General features: G+C 52.3%; 1 protein-coding gene across 1 annotated transcript in view; it reads left to right on the forward strand.

Moving 5' to 3' along the window:
* Nucleotides 1-15,024, forward strand: part of LOC137358581 (nck-associated protein 1-like) — a 266,820-nt gene that overhangs the window by 150,459 nt on the left and 101,337 nt on the right. Inside the window, exons 9-11 of the mRNA XM_068024578.1 lie at nt 3,121-3,277; nt 10,520-10,576; nt 11,103-11,199. Coding sequence (XP_067880679.1) covers nt 3,121-3,277; nt 10,520-10,576; nt 11,103-11,199 — 311 coding nt within the window. The remainder of the gene's footprint in view (nt 1-3,120; nt 3,278-10,519; nt 10,577-11,102; nt 11,200-15,024) is intronic.

Here is a 15,024-nt window from a genome sequence, read left to right on the forward strand (position 1 = left end):
GAGAAATAAGGAAAGAGCAGAGACATTGAACAAATATTTTGATTTTGTCACAGTAGAAGACACAAGTTACATCCCTGAAATAGAGGATAACATCGGGACTCATAACAGCGAGGAATTACGATAATTAATATCAGCAGGAAAAAATATTCTGGAAATAAAAGCCAACAGACCCCCAGGACCTGATGGCCTACAATCTAGAATTTTAAAAGATATAAAAGACAGAGATAGTGGATATATTGATCACGATTTTCCAAAATTCCCTAGATTCCAGAATGGTCCCAGTGGATTGGGAATTAGCAAATGTAACATTGCAATTCAAGAAAGAAGGGAGAGAGAAAACAGGGAACTAAGGAACTTAGAAAATCATAGTATGATCAGACAAAGACAACATGGTTTTATGAAAGGGAAATCATGTTTGACAAATTTATTAGCATTTTTGCAGATGTAACTAGTCGGGTAGATAAAGGGGAACTAGTAGATGCAATATACTTGGATTTCCAAAAGGCATTTGATAAGGTGCCACATTAAAGGTTAATAGGCAAGAAAAGAGCTCATGGAGTTAGGAACAAAGGACTTAGGAGCAGGAATAAGCCATTCGGCCCATTGAGCCTGCTCCGCCATTTGATAGGATCATGGCTGATCTGATTGTGGTCTCAACTCCACTTTCCTGTGTGCCCCCCCAACCCCTGCCATAACCCTTATAGGAACATAGTTTGGGGCAATATATCAGCATGGTTAGAGGATTAGTTAATGGACAGTAAGCAAAGAGTAAGGATATATGGGGCATTTTCAAGTTGGCAGGATGTTACTAGTGGAGTTCCGCAAGGATCAGTTCTGGGGCCTCAACTACTTACAATCCATATTAATCACTCAGACAAAGAGACTGAGAGTAATGTATCCAAATTTGCTGATGATACAAATCTAGGTGGGAATGGAAGGTGTGAGGGGGACACAGAGAGGCTGCAAAGAGATATCGACAGGTTAAGTGAGTGGGCAACAAGTGAGTGGCAATGGACTAAAATATGGGAAAGTGTGAGGTTATTCCCTTTGGTAGTAAGATTAGAAAAGCAGAATATTTTTTAAAAGGTATGAAACTTTTAAATGTTGATGTTCAGAGGAACATGGGTGCACTTGTACAAGAAACACAAAGTAAGCATTCAGGTACAGCAAGCAATTAGGAAGGCAAATGGCATGTTGGCCTTTATTGCAAGGGAATTGGAGTACAAGAATAATGAAATCTTGATCAGTTATATCAAGCTTTGGTGAGACCACACCTGGAATACTGTGTGCAATTTTGGTCTCCATATTTAAGGAAGGATATACTTGCATTGGAATCGGTACAGCGAAGGCTCACTAGATTGGTTCCTGGGATGAGAGGGTTGTCCTATGATGAGAGGCTGAGTAAAGTGGGCCTATATTCTCTGGAGTTTAGAAGAATGAGAGGTGATCTCATTGAAGCATACAAGACTCTGAAGGGGTTTGACAGGGTAGATACTGAGAGGTTGTTTCCCCTGTCTGGGGAATTTAGAACAAGGGGCACAGTTCTCAGGATAAAGGATCATTTGGGACTGAGATGAGGAGAAATTACTTCACTCGGAGGTATGTGAATCTTTGGAATTCTCTACCACAGAGGGTTGTGGATGCTCCATCATTGAATATATTTAAGGCTGATTGATTTTTGATCTCTCAGGGAATCAAGGGATATGGGGAGCTAGCGAGATAGTGGAAGTGGTGGTATCATGGTATTGTCACTGGACTAATAACCCAGAGCCCCAGGTGAATGCTTTGAGGACATGGGTTCGTATCCCACCACGGCAGATGGTGACATTTGAATTCAAATAATAAATCTGGAATTAAAATCTAGTCTAATGGTAACCGTGAAACTGAGAGTAACTCGTCTCCTGAATCCCCAAAGCCTGTCCACCATCTACAAGGCACAAGTCAGGAGTGTGATGGAATACTCTCCACTTGCCTGGATGGGTGCAGCTCCAACAACACTCAAGAAGCTCGACACCATCCAGGACAAATCGGCCTGCTTGATTGGCACCCCATCCACAAACATTCACTCCCTCCACCACCAACACACAGTGGCAGCAGTGTGTACCATCTACAAGATGCACTGCAGCAATGCACCAAGGCTCCTTCGACAGCACCTTCCAAACCCACGACCTCTACCACCTAGAAGGACAAGGGCAGCAGATGCATGGGAACACCATCACCTGCAAGTTCCCATCCACGTCACACACCATCCTGACTTGGAACTATATCGCCGTTCCTTCACTGTCGCTGGGTCACAATCCTGGAACTCCCTTCCTAACAGCACTGTGGGTATACCTACACCACATGGACTGCAGCGGTTCAAGAAGGCAGCTCACCACCATCTTCTCAAGGACAAATTAGGGATGGGCAATAAATGCTGGCGACGGCCACATCCCACGAATGAATAAAACAAAAGTGGAGTTGAAGCCTAAGATCAGCCATGAGCGTATTGAATGGTGGAGGAGGCTGTATGGTCTACTCCTGCTCCAATTATCTATGTTATTATGGTGTCTAATTTTGCTTTGTAACGCTGCTGTAAAGCACATTGCGATATTTTTTTTACATTAGAGGTGCGATGCAAATATAAGTTGTTGTTGCATGGGATTGGGAGGTGTCACTCGCCAACATTTAACAAAGGAGACACTACTGGAGTATTGAAAGGGAAAGTCAACAGGTGTGTCTGAGATATTTGTAATGCATGCAAAGACGATGTGTAGCAATTAGGAAAATAACTAATCATCACAAGACAAAAGATCTGGTCGCAGTCTAAGATTTCTCTGTCAGCCTCACGTGCAGGTCTTCATTTCAACCAAGCCTTCATTTAATTTCTTGATGAAAAGAAATATTGGGGTAATTTTAAACTGATCCGCCTGTTGGGACACTGAGCAGATTATGTGGTACGCTAGATTTAAACCCTGCCCGATTTCACTCTCCATTGAAGTCTAATATTGAACGGGTGTAAAGCTACCCTATCCTATAGCATTCCCAGCCATTGAAATAGATTAAAATGACCCCTAGCAGTTGTGCTGTGCAGTGTAGCCTGGACCATCACTAACCTACCTTTTTCTTTCACTGATTTAGTTGGCTTCTTGCTGTGTCACAACAGTTTAAACCTGGAGTCAGCATGTCTAATGCTATGGAAACAAGCCATGCAGTGCAGTCTGTGCATTGAGCTTTTCCGGGACGAGGTCTTATTCCATCACAAGATGGCCGAGGAGCTCTTCAGCAGCATGAAAGGGTAATGTACACAACCGGCTGTGAGCCAGCCTGGAGCCAAGTCCAACCAACAAAACTGGTATTACGTGCACACTTTAAATCACAAGAAGTCAATAATTTGCTGAAATTTACCACACATCTGAATTGAGATTCATCTGTGCGGGTGTGAAACTAACAAAATCGCACATGATAAGTTAAAGCTGTGGGACATTGTCTTTCACATTGTAGTCACTGTGTAGAGGGAGCTTGACTCTTTATCCAACCCTCTTTTTTTTGTTTTTGTAGGGAGTTTTACTCTGGATCTAACCCCCGCTTTTTTAAAAAATATATTTTATGTCGAGAGGGCCTTTATTCCTCAGGCCCCCTTTATATACATAAGTTTAAAATAACTTTATTTAAAAAACAGATAAATAAACCAAAAACTCAAATTAAAATGCCATTCTCGGCGTCGACAATGCACTCCAGTCCCTGTGGTGCCCACCAGTCGCGGAAGGCTTCAAGCGTACCGGCGGACAACGCATGCTCCTTCTCCAGGGACACCCGGGCGCGAACGTAACCGTGGAAGACGGGCAGGCAATCAGGGAGGACAGAACCCCCCCCGCCCCCGCGATGGCCCGCAGCCTGGACCTGTGAATTTCTACCTTGGCCAGGCCCAGGAGCAGACCGACGAGGAGATCCTCCTCCCGGCCCACGCCCCTCCGCTCCGGGTGCCCAAAGATCAGGAGCGTGGGAATGAAGTGCAGCCAGAACTTGAGGAGCAGCCCCTTCAAATACTCAAACAGGGGCTGCAACCTCGCACACTCCATATATACGTGAAACACAGACTCGTCCAGGCCACAGAAAGTACAGGCGGCCTGGGAGTCCGTGAACCTGCTTAAAAGTCTATTGCACAGGACTGCCCTGTGCAACACCCTCCACCCCAGGTCCCCGATGTAAAGGGGGAGGACTCCCGCGTAGAGAGACCTCCATTGGGGTTTCCCCTCGCCGCCGGATGGCAACGCGGACCGCCAGGGCGTGTCTAGCCGGCTGACGAGGGTGAGGAAGTGGAGAGTGTGCAGGAGCAGCCCGTACAGGAAACCCCTCCGCGCCGATTGGAATGGCACGGAGGGCATTTCCGAGAGGCGGCTCGGGTTGTGTGGGACCGGCTCCCGAGGAGGGTTTCGGGGCTTGGGTCCGATGAGCAGTTCCGGCCGAGCGGGAGTCAGCTCGGCCGGGAGCGTTCCGCTCTCCCGAGCACCCTCACCACCCACAGCGAGGGGCATCCCGGGGGCTTCGGCTACTCCTCCGCCCATCGGTCCGTCCCTGGAGCCGGCCGCCCGGATAGCTGAAGTGCTCTCCTCCGTCGGCGGGGGAGCACCCTGACTGGAGGTGACCACGTTCCAGACTCGGAATAGATCCCGGTCAAAGACAGGCAACTCCCTCAGAGAGACGCGGCTAACGGACTCCGCCGGGAGCCGTGTGTCATCTTGAAGGCAGTGACACTGGAGGAACAAATACGTCGCCAGCGCACACCATCTGGGAGGACGCTTGACGTACAGGTATCTCTGCAGGGTCCGAAGGCGGAGAGTCGCAGCCTGGGTGCGGACGCACACCGGCGACTGGCCGCCCTCTTTCATCGGGAGACTCAGGACCGCGGCAGAGACCCAGTGTTTCCTCTTACCCCAGAAGAAATCGACGAGCTTTTTCTGGATCTTGGTGACGAATGCAGGGGGTGGGATCAAAGTGACCAACCAATACCACAGCATGGAGGCCACCAGTTGGTTTATGACCAGCGCTCGGCCCCTGTAGGAAAGCACTCGGAGCAGTCCTGTCCAGTGCCCCAGCCGAGTAGTGACTTCCGCCTCCAACTCCTGCCAGTTTGCCGGCCAGGCTTCCTCAGCGGGGCTAAGGTGGACTCCCAGATAGAGGAGATGCACGGTGCTCCACGCAAAAGGTGTCAGCTCCTCCGGCAGGGAGTCCACCCGCCACTGACCAACCAGGAGACCGGAACAGGATGGCGCAGTGGTTAGCACCACAGCCTCACAGCTCCAGCGACCCAGGTTCAATTCTGGGTACTGCCTGTGCGGAGTTTGCAAGTTCTCCCTGTGACCGCGTGGGTTTCCGCCGGGTGCTCCGGTTTCCTCCCACAGCCAAAGACTTGCAGGTTGATAGGTAAATTGGCCATTGTAAATTGCCCCTAGTGTAGTTAGGTGGTAGGAGAAAGGTGGGGATGTGGTAGAGAATATGGGGTTAATGTAGGATTAGTATAAATGGGTGGTTGTTGGTCGGCACAGACTCGGTGGGCCTGTTTCAGTGCTGTATCTCTAAATAAATAAATAAACAAACATTTCTCCCAATTGACCCTCGCGGAGGACGCAGCAGAAAAGGTCTGCTGGCAGTCGCGCATCCTCCGCAAGTCAACGGGATCTGTGACCGCGAGGAACTCGTCGGCTTAAGCCGAGAGGACGACCCGCATGGCCGGCTCATGCAGAGCCAATCCCGTCAACCTCCTGCAAAACAGGCACAGGTACGGCTCCACGCAGATGGTAGACAATAGGGCATCCCTGACGAACTCCTCTCCCAAAGCGAAGGGGCGCCGTCAAGGACCCGTTAACTTTGACCAGACACTCTGCAGCGGTGCATAAAAGTCGGACCCGGGCCACGAAATGAGGCCCGAGTCCGAAAGCGTGCAGAATCCCGAAAAGGTATTCCTGATCCACACTGTCGAACGCCTTCTCCTGATCGAGGGAGAAAGGCGACCGACAGATCAGTCCTCTGGGAAAGATGGATCAAGTCCTGGAGCAGGTGGATGTTGTCCGAGATGGACCGGCCTGGGACCATGTAGGACTGGTCGGGGTGGATCATGTGGGCCAGCACGGGGCCCAGGCGGGTAGACATAGCCCGGGCAAAGATCTTATAATCCGTGCTGAGGAGGGAGACTGGATGCCAGTTTTTAAGCAGGTGGAGATCGGCTCTCTTCGGCAGCAGGACGATGACCGTCCTGCACAACGAGAGGGGCATCTCCCTGGTCGTCAGGCTTTCCCCCAGGACACGCGCATAATCATCCCCCAGGATGTCCCAGAACGCCCTGAGGAACTCCATGGTCAACTCATCCAGCCCTGGAGATTTGCCCCTCGAGAGCTGGTGGAGGGCGCCAGTCAGCTCCGCCAACGTGAGCGGAGCCTCCAGTCCTTCGGCACCCTCCGGGCTGACCTGCGGCAGGTCCTCCCACAAAACTCTGCGCGCGTCCTCGCTGGACGGATCCGGAAAGTACAACGCACTGTAATAAGTACGGACCAGGAGGCCCATTCCCTCCGGATCCGTGATGGAGGATCCGTCGTTGGCCAGTAGCTCGACGAGCTGCTGACGGACGCCACGCTATTTTTCCAGTGAGTAGAAGAAGGGTGAGGCGCGGTCCAAATCTTCCAGGATCTGGATCCGCGATCTCACGTACGCGCCTCGGGACCCTATGAGCTGCAGGTCCCTCAGCGCGCCCTTCCTCCCTTTGTACTCCTGCCACAGGGCCGGGTCTGTGATGGCATGACCGAGACGGGACTCCAAGTTGAGCACCTCCCTCTCTAGGCGCCCGATCCCGGCTTCCCGCCTTCCCGCCTCTTGGTCGACCCCTTCGCGTACTCCTGACAGAAGACGTGGATGTGTGTCTTGCCCACATCCCACCATAGCCTCAAGGAGGGGAAGCCCCCCTGCTTCCTTCTCCAGTCATTCCAGAATCGACTGAACGAGTCTCGGAATCGCTCGTCCTCCAGCAGCCGGTAGTTAAAGTGCCAGTACGCGGACCCCGCCCGCGTGCGGAGCAGAATGAACTCCGCCCACACCAGGTGGTGGTCCGAGCACAGCACCAGCCACATGGAGGCTGCCGAGACGCGGGAGACGTGCGCCTGCGAAATGTAGAGGCGATCGATTCGGGACCCTCCTCCTCCAGACCGCCACGTGAAGGCGCTGGAGTCGGGATGGAGATTCTGCCAGACGTCCACCAAGTTGAGGGAGCTGATCAGTCCCCTCAACTTCTCCAATGCTTGGCCGCGCTGGGGACTAGAGCGATCCCCCACCTCGAGGGTACAGTTAAAATTCCCCCCCCGAGGATGATGCACTCGGCGCTATCGATGGGGCTCAAGAGAGCGGACACTTCATCAAAGAAGCGCGCTTTCAACGCGCAGGGCCTGGGCGCGTACACGTTCACAAAGTATAGCGGCACGCTACCCAGGCGAACGGCAAGCTGGAGCAAGCGGCCCGGCACTAGCTCCTTGACCCCCAACATCTCCGGCTGAAAAATCGGGGCTAACAAGATAGCCACCCCACTAGAAATAGGGGTGAGGTGACTCATGTTGACCCCACCCTGCCACTCCAGGAGCCAGGTGGCTTCGTCTCCCGGAACGGTGTGGGTTTCCTGCAGAAAGCTCACCGCGTATCTCCCTTCCCTATGGACTGAGAGATTGTGAAATCTGCGGTGAGACCCCCTGCTGCCGTCGATGTTGAGGCCGGTTATGGTTATTTTCATGTCAAAGGTACTTAAAAACCATCACCAACACTTCACTGTGAGCAAGGAGTGGATGTGCACCTGGCCTTCCACTCCCCCAGCAACCCATCGAGGAACGCATTAAATCGGCACCTCTCAACCAGTTTCACGCCCGCGCCCTTGCCCACTTTCTTGAGGGCGGCACGGACGGACTGGATGATCAGCGCCAGACTCGACCAACGGCCGAGAGCCAGCTGAACTTTATTGTGGCAACCCCTACATGCCACAAGGTAACCCCGGAGTTCCGCCGTGGGGATGAGAGGAGACTCGGTGGGAGGCACGAGGGACTCCTCCACCTCACTGGCAATGGAATCAAGGTCGTCCTCCGTGCCCCACACAGAGTCCCCGTCCTCCTCCGGGTCATCGCTGACAGTGGCCGACACACCCACCACACACTGTGGGGCAGACGTCCCGGCCGCACCAGTTGGCCCTGCCTCCGTCACGGTCCCACCCCCAGGATCAATGGCAGAGGAGTTCTCTCTGGGTTCTCAAATGGAACTGGAGCCTGTGGGCGCCAGCAGTTCAGGACCCCCCTCCACCTCTGTTCCCAATGAGTGGTCCAGGGGAGATGGAAGTGCCTGACTCCGGAAATCCAGCCGGAGCCGGGACCGGAGGTGGAGAGAGAGGAGGCCATCTCCTGCCCTGCCAGCACCCACAGACGGGACAAAATTTTCAATTGCAACCGGGTCGGGTGTCTCCTGGTTGGTGGTGGACTCCGGCTGGGAGGGCCGACCCTTTGGGGCCTCACCCTCCCCTCAGGGCACCCGACCCAGTGGGAGAATGGGCAGTGTCCCCAGGCTCCCCCACCACAAGCAGGGCTTCACTTACTCCTCCAGGAGGGACCTCATGTACAGGGGCCTCCCCCTCCCCTCCATCTTGAGGGGTAGGGAGCTCCTGCCCAGACTTTGCAGCCTTGATGATGGTGGCGGTAGGGGAATCATGGGGACCTGAACCAGGAGACAGCTCCCCTCCAACAGATGGGCCCTGAACCTCAGGGCCCTGTGTCACCCCTGTGGAGGGGTGCCTTCTCCTCTTTTTCCCAGTTGGGCGCAGAGGCTCAGAGGCCTCCGCCTCCGCACCCTCCTTTTTCTTTAGTCACCCTGTGCCTGAACCCAGCCCTGGGGCAGGTGGGTTCCCCAAGATCGGGCCTTGGGCTGAGCCCAGGCTCGGGTTGTGCCAATGTGTCCAGGGGACGAGCCTCTCGGTGTTTATTTTTCCGCCTTCCTTCCTTCCACCCAGACGGCCACCCCGCTCCCCGCCAGAGGCTGTGAAAACCACAGCCTCCGGAACCGGCCTGTAGGATGCATGGGGGGAAGTGGGAGAAGATGCAGTGGCGACAACCCTGGGCCGCCGAGGTGGAGCTGGCGGCCGGGAGGTTGGGGCAGTTCTTACGAACATGCACCACCCCCTTGCAGACATGACACCACGCCTGGCCGAGTTCCAGAAGGCGCGGTAGGCCGTCCCCTGGAACTCTACGTTGAATTGGCCCTCCAAGACCTCCTCCCGCGTCAGCTGCATAAATAGCTGGCGGCGGAAGGAGCAGATATGACGGAGGCTGTGCTCCCGAAGACCGAGTGGGATTGGGCTGATCCCCGACCTCACCTCCACCAGATGGTGCAGGTGGGGGAGGAGGAGCTCACTGGGAATAAAGGGCGAGACGTTTGATAGCATTATTCGCTGCGCAGTGGCCCCCAGAGGGTCCACCGGCAGGAAGGTTCCCCCCACCCCCCACAGTGATCCCTTTACTCAGGGTCAGGGACACCGCCCGCTCGGTTTTCAGAAAGAACACAGCCTTCCCATACATCTTTGAGGCTGCAGCAATGGCCGAGGGACTGACAACCTCAATAGACATGTTGGGGTGGGGATAGCTCTTCACCCCATGGCTGGATGTCATCAATTTAAAGGGTGACGGGGCCACGTGGGCAGCCACAGAGGCTGCAGCTGCATCGGTAGTAGAGGGCCCCGCCACCGGTGATGAAGGGCCTGCCATGGGTCTGAGAGCTAAATTGTAGGCTTGCAAACTGAACAACAAAAGATTCACAGAAGATATTGAATATCTGTAAAAAAAAAACAAACAACAGGTTCGGGGAGAGGCTGAGGGTATAGAGGAGAGGGGATGACTTGCTTTCCGGAGGTGGTGCACATAGCACACTTAAAACAGTCTTTGCCAGCACACTTGGTCTTCTGGTTGGGGGACGTGTCTTCACCTGGGTCAGCTGAAGCTGCCCAGGCACTATCTATCCCCTTCCGTCTGTTTAGCCGGGCAGGGTCAGCTGACCCAGGCTGGGCAAGTGGGGAGGGAGCTTCCCTGTGTGCTTGTTGCAGCAGCACAGATTCCTGCTGAATTGGCAGCCCCACCCCTTGTTGTTCCTCCCCCAACAGTCCAAAGCAAAGCAAATTATTGGTGTTCAGCACCCACCTCCAGAAAAGCCTTGTTTCCAACAAAAAGTCTCTTTCTTCTCTTTAATGATGATAGTTGTTGAAGCTTTCCTCTGCTCAGTGTCGCTCCTCTCTCCACCTCTGCAACCTCCAACTGCCACCAGTACTCTCAGCTGAGACTCGTTGCTGCAATCAGCAGTCAACACTCCAATTAAACAGCAGTCAACCCCATGCTGTACCTGCCTTGGGAGTGTTTGACAGTGTCTGGATCCTTCATTCCCAGCACTGACCTTTCTTTTCCTTTTATTGTTCTTTGTTGCGGAATTGTGCTCAAGGTTGATGATGTAATTTTGACCTCTGCTTTTACAGATACAGCAAGCGTATTGCAGATGTTAAAGAATGCAAAGAACAAGCCACTTTGAACAGGTAATCAAGTCTCATATCCTGGACTGGCGCTGAGAGAGAGAGAATGAGAGACAGTCACTCAAGTCCCACCAACATACACAGAGTTAAAATTGGGCCTTGTCTGAGATAGACAATCTCTGAAAGAATTACAATGTCTGTGAGACAATGAGTGAGCAAGAGAGAGAGAGAGAGAGTGTCTGCGCTCTTAGATAGACAGGTCCTGCACTCTGACGATGTCTGTGCTCTAAGAGACAGGATTAAACTGGTACATTATCTGCTGATTGTCTCAGAAAATGAATTCTGGGATCAGTTTTCAGGTGGATTTTTCACTTATTTGTGTTAAAGTGAGGAAATGGTCTGAATGTCAAAAGGCGGAGTTGTGGGTGAAGCTGCCAGTTTGATTAACTGGTGTCACTCAGAGCCGAAATCCATCAGCTTTGACATGTATTTGTAAAGGTGGAGTAGATAGATCTGAGGGAGGGACTGTGTGCGCTTGTCTGTGCGTAAGTGGCAGAACTGTGCGCACTGACTTGTGTCCTGTGTTTAGTGGCACCATGCACAGAGAGAAACGCCTCTTCCTGAGAAGTGCAGTGAAGGAACTGAGCATCATCCTAGCGGAGGAGCCTGGCCTGCTGGGTCCAAAGGTATCAAAAGCTTGCTTAAATAAAAGCAAAATACTGCGGATGCTGGAAATCTGAAATCAAAACAGAAAGTACTGGAAATACTCAGCAGGTTCTGGAATTACAAAGCTAGTATTACGATGAGCATAAAACGATCGTCAATTGTTGTAAAAACCCATCTGGTTCACTAATACCCTTTAGGGAAGGAAATCTGCTGTCCTTACCTGGTCTGGCCTACATGTGACTCCAGACCCACAGTAATGTGGTTGACTCTGAACTGCCCTCTGAAATGGATCTGAAATGTTGAGGGCATTTAGGGAATGGGCAATAAATGCTGGCCCAGCCAGCGATGCCCACATCCCACACACGAATAAAAAAAACGTCTGGCAGCATCTGTGGAGAGAGAAGCAGAGTTAATATTTCAGGTCTCTTTGTTCTTTAACACAACTATTAGCACTCCCTTTACCTTTGTTCCATGATATCTGTCATTTAATCTCTCCTGCCCTCCATCCGATCTCACACCTTCCCTTTTGTTCTTCCCCCCTTCTCCCTTTTCACTTGCTCAAAGCCTATTACATTTCTAACCTTTGCCAGTTCTGATGAAAGATCACAGACCTGAAATGTTAACTGTTTCTCTCTCAACCCATGATGCCAGATCTGCTGAGTATTTCCAGCACTTACTGGTTATATATAAGCTTGCTTAAATTTCAAAGGTCATTATATAAGGAGCTCTTGTTATCAAACAAGACGGAAAGGCAGATTGGTGTATATTGTAAATTGGGCTTCGGTTTTTATCTTCCCCAATCTCCTCAGCCCTCACTCTCATAAACTTGGCATCACTTCCTGAACTACCTGGTCATGACTCCGATTGCTCACCAATATGATGCTGTGTCTGATGGCATTTCTCTCTTCTCTAGAATTCATCAATTAAATGACAGTAAGAAATATAGAAACTGCATGCAGTTTAGAGACTGTGGGTGGAATTTTGTTTGGAAGCTGCAGGTCCCGGTGGCAGCACTGGAAGCGGGTGCCACTTACACACGAGAGCCAAGCGGCCGGCCAATCATGTTCATGTGCTTGTTGGCCAATAACTGAGCGGAGGCGTGAGGCCCGAGCAATTAACAATAGGAGATGGGCAACGAGGTGGCAATGACGATGTCAAATGATGCAAAGGCAGGTGCTGGCGGAAGATTTAATGATCCCTTGTGTGATAGCAGACACCACTCCTCCTGACCATCATTACAGAGACCCCTCCTCCTGACCATCATTACAGAGACCACTCCCCCTGATCATCATTACAGAGACCCCTCCTCCTGGCCATCATTACAGACACCACTCCTCCTGACCATCATTACAGAGACCCCTCCTCCTGACCATCATTACAGAGACCACTCCCCCTGATCATCATTACAGAGACCCCTCCTCCTGGCCATCATTACAGACACCACTCCTCCTGACCATCATTACAGAGACCCCTCCTCCTGACCATCATTACAGAGACCACTCCCCCTGATCATCATTACAGAGACCCCTCCTCCTGCCCATCATCACAGAGACCCCTCCTCCTGGCCATCATCACAGAGACCCCTCCTCCTGGCCATCATTACAGAGACCACTCCTCCTGACCATCATTACAGAGACCGCTCCCCCTGACCATCATTACAGAGACCCCTCCCCCTGATCATCATTACAGAGACCCCTCCCCCTGATCATCATTACAGAGACCCCTCCCCCTGACCATCATCACAGAGACCCCTCCTCCTGACCATCATCACAGAGACCCCTCCTCCTGACCATCATCACAGAGACCCCTCCTCCTGACCATCATTACAGAGACCCCTCCTCCTGACCATCATTACAGAAACCCCTCCCCCTGACCATCATTACAGAGACCCCTCCCCCTGATCATCATTACAGAGACCCCTCCCCCTGATCATCATTACAGAGACCCCTCCTCTTGACCATCATTACAGAAACCCCTCCTCCTGACCATCATTACAGAGACCCCTCCTCCTGACCATCATTACAGAGACCGCTCCCCCTGATCATCATTACAGAGACCCCTCCCCCTGATCATCATTACAGAGACACCTCCCCCTGATCATCATTACAGAGACCCCTCCCCCTGACCATCATCACAGAGACCCCTCCTCCTGACCATCATCACAGAGACCCCTCCTCCTGACCATCATCACAGAGACCCCTCCTCCTGACCATCATTACAGAGACCCCTCCTCCTGACCATCATTACAGAAACCCCTCCCCCTGACCATCATTACAGAGACCCCTCCCCCTGATCATCATTACAGAGACCCCTCCCCCTGATCATCATTACAGAGACCCCTCCTCTTGACCATCATTACAGAAACCCCTCCTCCTGACCATCATTACAGAGACCCCTCCTCCTGATCATCATTGCAGAGACCCCTCCTCCTCATCATCATTACGGAGACACCTCCTCCTGGCCATCATTACAGAGACCCCTCCTACTGATCATCATTACAGAGACCCTTAATCCTGACCATCATTACAGAGACCCCTCCTCCTGACCATCATTACAGAGACCCCTCCTCCTGATCATCACACAGAGACCCCTCCTCCTGCCCATCATCACAGAGACCCCTCCTCCTGAGCATCATTACAGAGACCCCTCCTCCTGATCATCATTACAGAGACCCCTCCTCCTGATCATCATTTCACAGACCCATCCTCCTGACCATCATCACAGAGACCCCTCCTCCTGACCATCATCACAGAGACCCCTCCTCCTGACCCTCATTACAGAGACCCCTCCTCCTGGCCATCATTACACAGACCCCTCCTCCTGGCCATCATTACAGAGACCCTTCCTCCTGACCATCATTAGAGACCCCTCCTCCTGACCTTAAATACAGAGACCCCTCCTCCTGATCATCACACAGAGACCCTCCTCCTGCCCATCATCACAGAGACCCCTCCTCCTGATCATCTATACAGAGACCCCTCCTCCTGGCCATCATTACACAGACCCCTCCTCCTGACCATCATTACACAGACCCCTCCTCCTGACCATCATTACAGAGACCCTTCCTCCTGACCATCATTAGAGACCCCTCCTCCTGACCTTAAATACAGAGACCCCTCCTCCTGATCATCACACAGAGACCCTCCTCCTGCCCATCATCACAGAGACCCCTCCTCCTGATCATCTATACAGAGACACCTCCTCCTGACCATCATTACACAGACCCCTCCTCCTGAACATCATTACAGAGACCCCTCCTCCTGAACATCATTACAGAGACCCCTCCTCCTGATCATCATTTCACAGACCAATCTTCCTGACCATCATTACACAGACCCCTCCTCCTGCCCATCATCACAGAGACCCCTCCTCCTGATCTTCATTACAGAGACCCCTCCTCCTGACCATCACCACAGAGTACCCCTCATGACCATCATTACAGAGACCCCTCCTCCTGACCATCATTACAGAGACCACTCCTCCTGACCATCATTACAGACCCCTCCACATGACCATCATTACAGAGACCCCTCCTCCTGACCATCATTACAGAGACCCCACCTCCTGATCTTCATTACAGAGACCCCTCCTCCTGCCCATCATCACAGAGACCCCTCCTCCTGATCATCTATACAGAGACCCCTCCTCCTGGCCATCATTACACAGACCCCTCCTCCTGACCATCATTACACAGACCCCTCCTCCTGACCATCATTACAGAGACCCTTCCTCCTGACCATCATTAGAGACCCCTCCTCCTGACCTTAAATACAGAGACCCCTCCTCCTGATCATCACACAGAGACCCTCCTCCTGCCCATCATCACAGAGACCCCTCCTCCTGAT

The sequence above is a fragment of the Heterodontus francisci genome, chromosome X (genome assembly GCF_036365525.1).
Source record: "Heterodontus francisci isolate sHetFra1 chromosome X, sHetFra1.hap1, whole genome shotgun sequence".
In the NCBI taxonomy this organism is placed as follows: Eukaryota; Metazoa; Chordata; class Chondrichthyes; order Heterodontiformes; family Heterodontidae; genus Heterodontus; species Heterodontus francisci.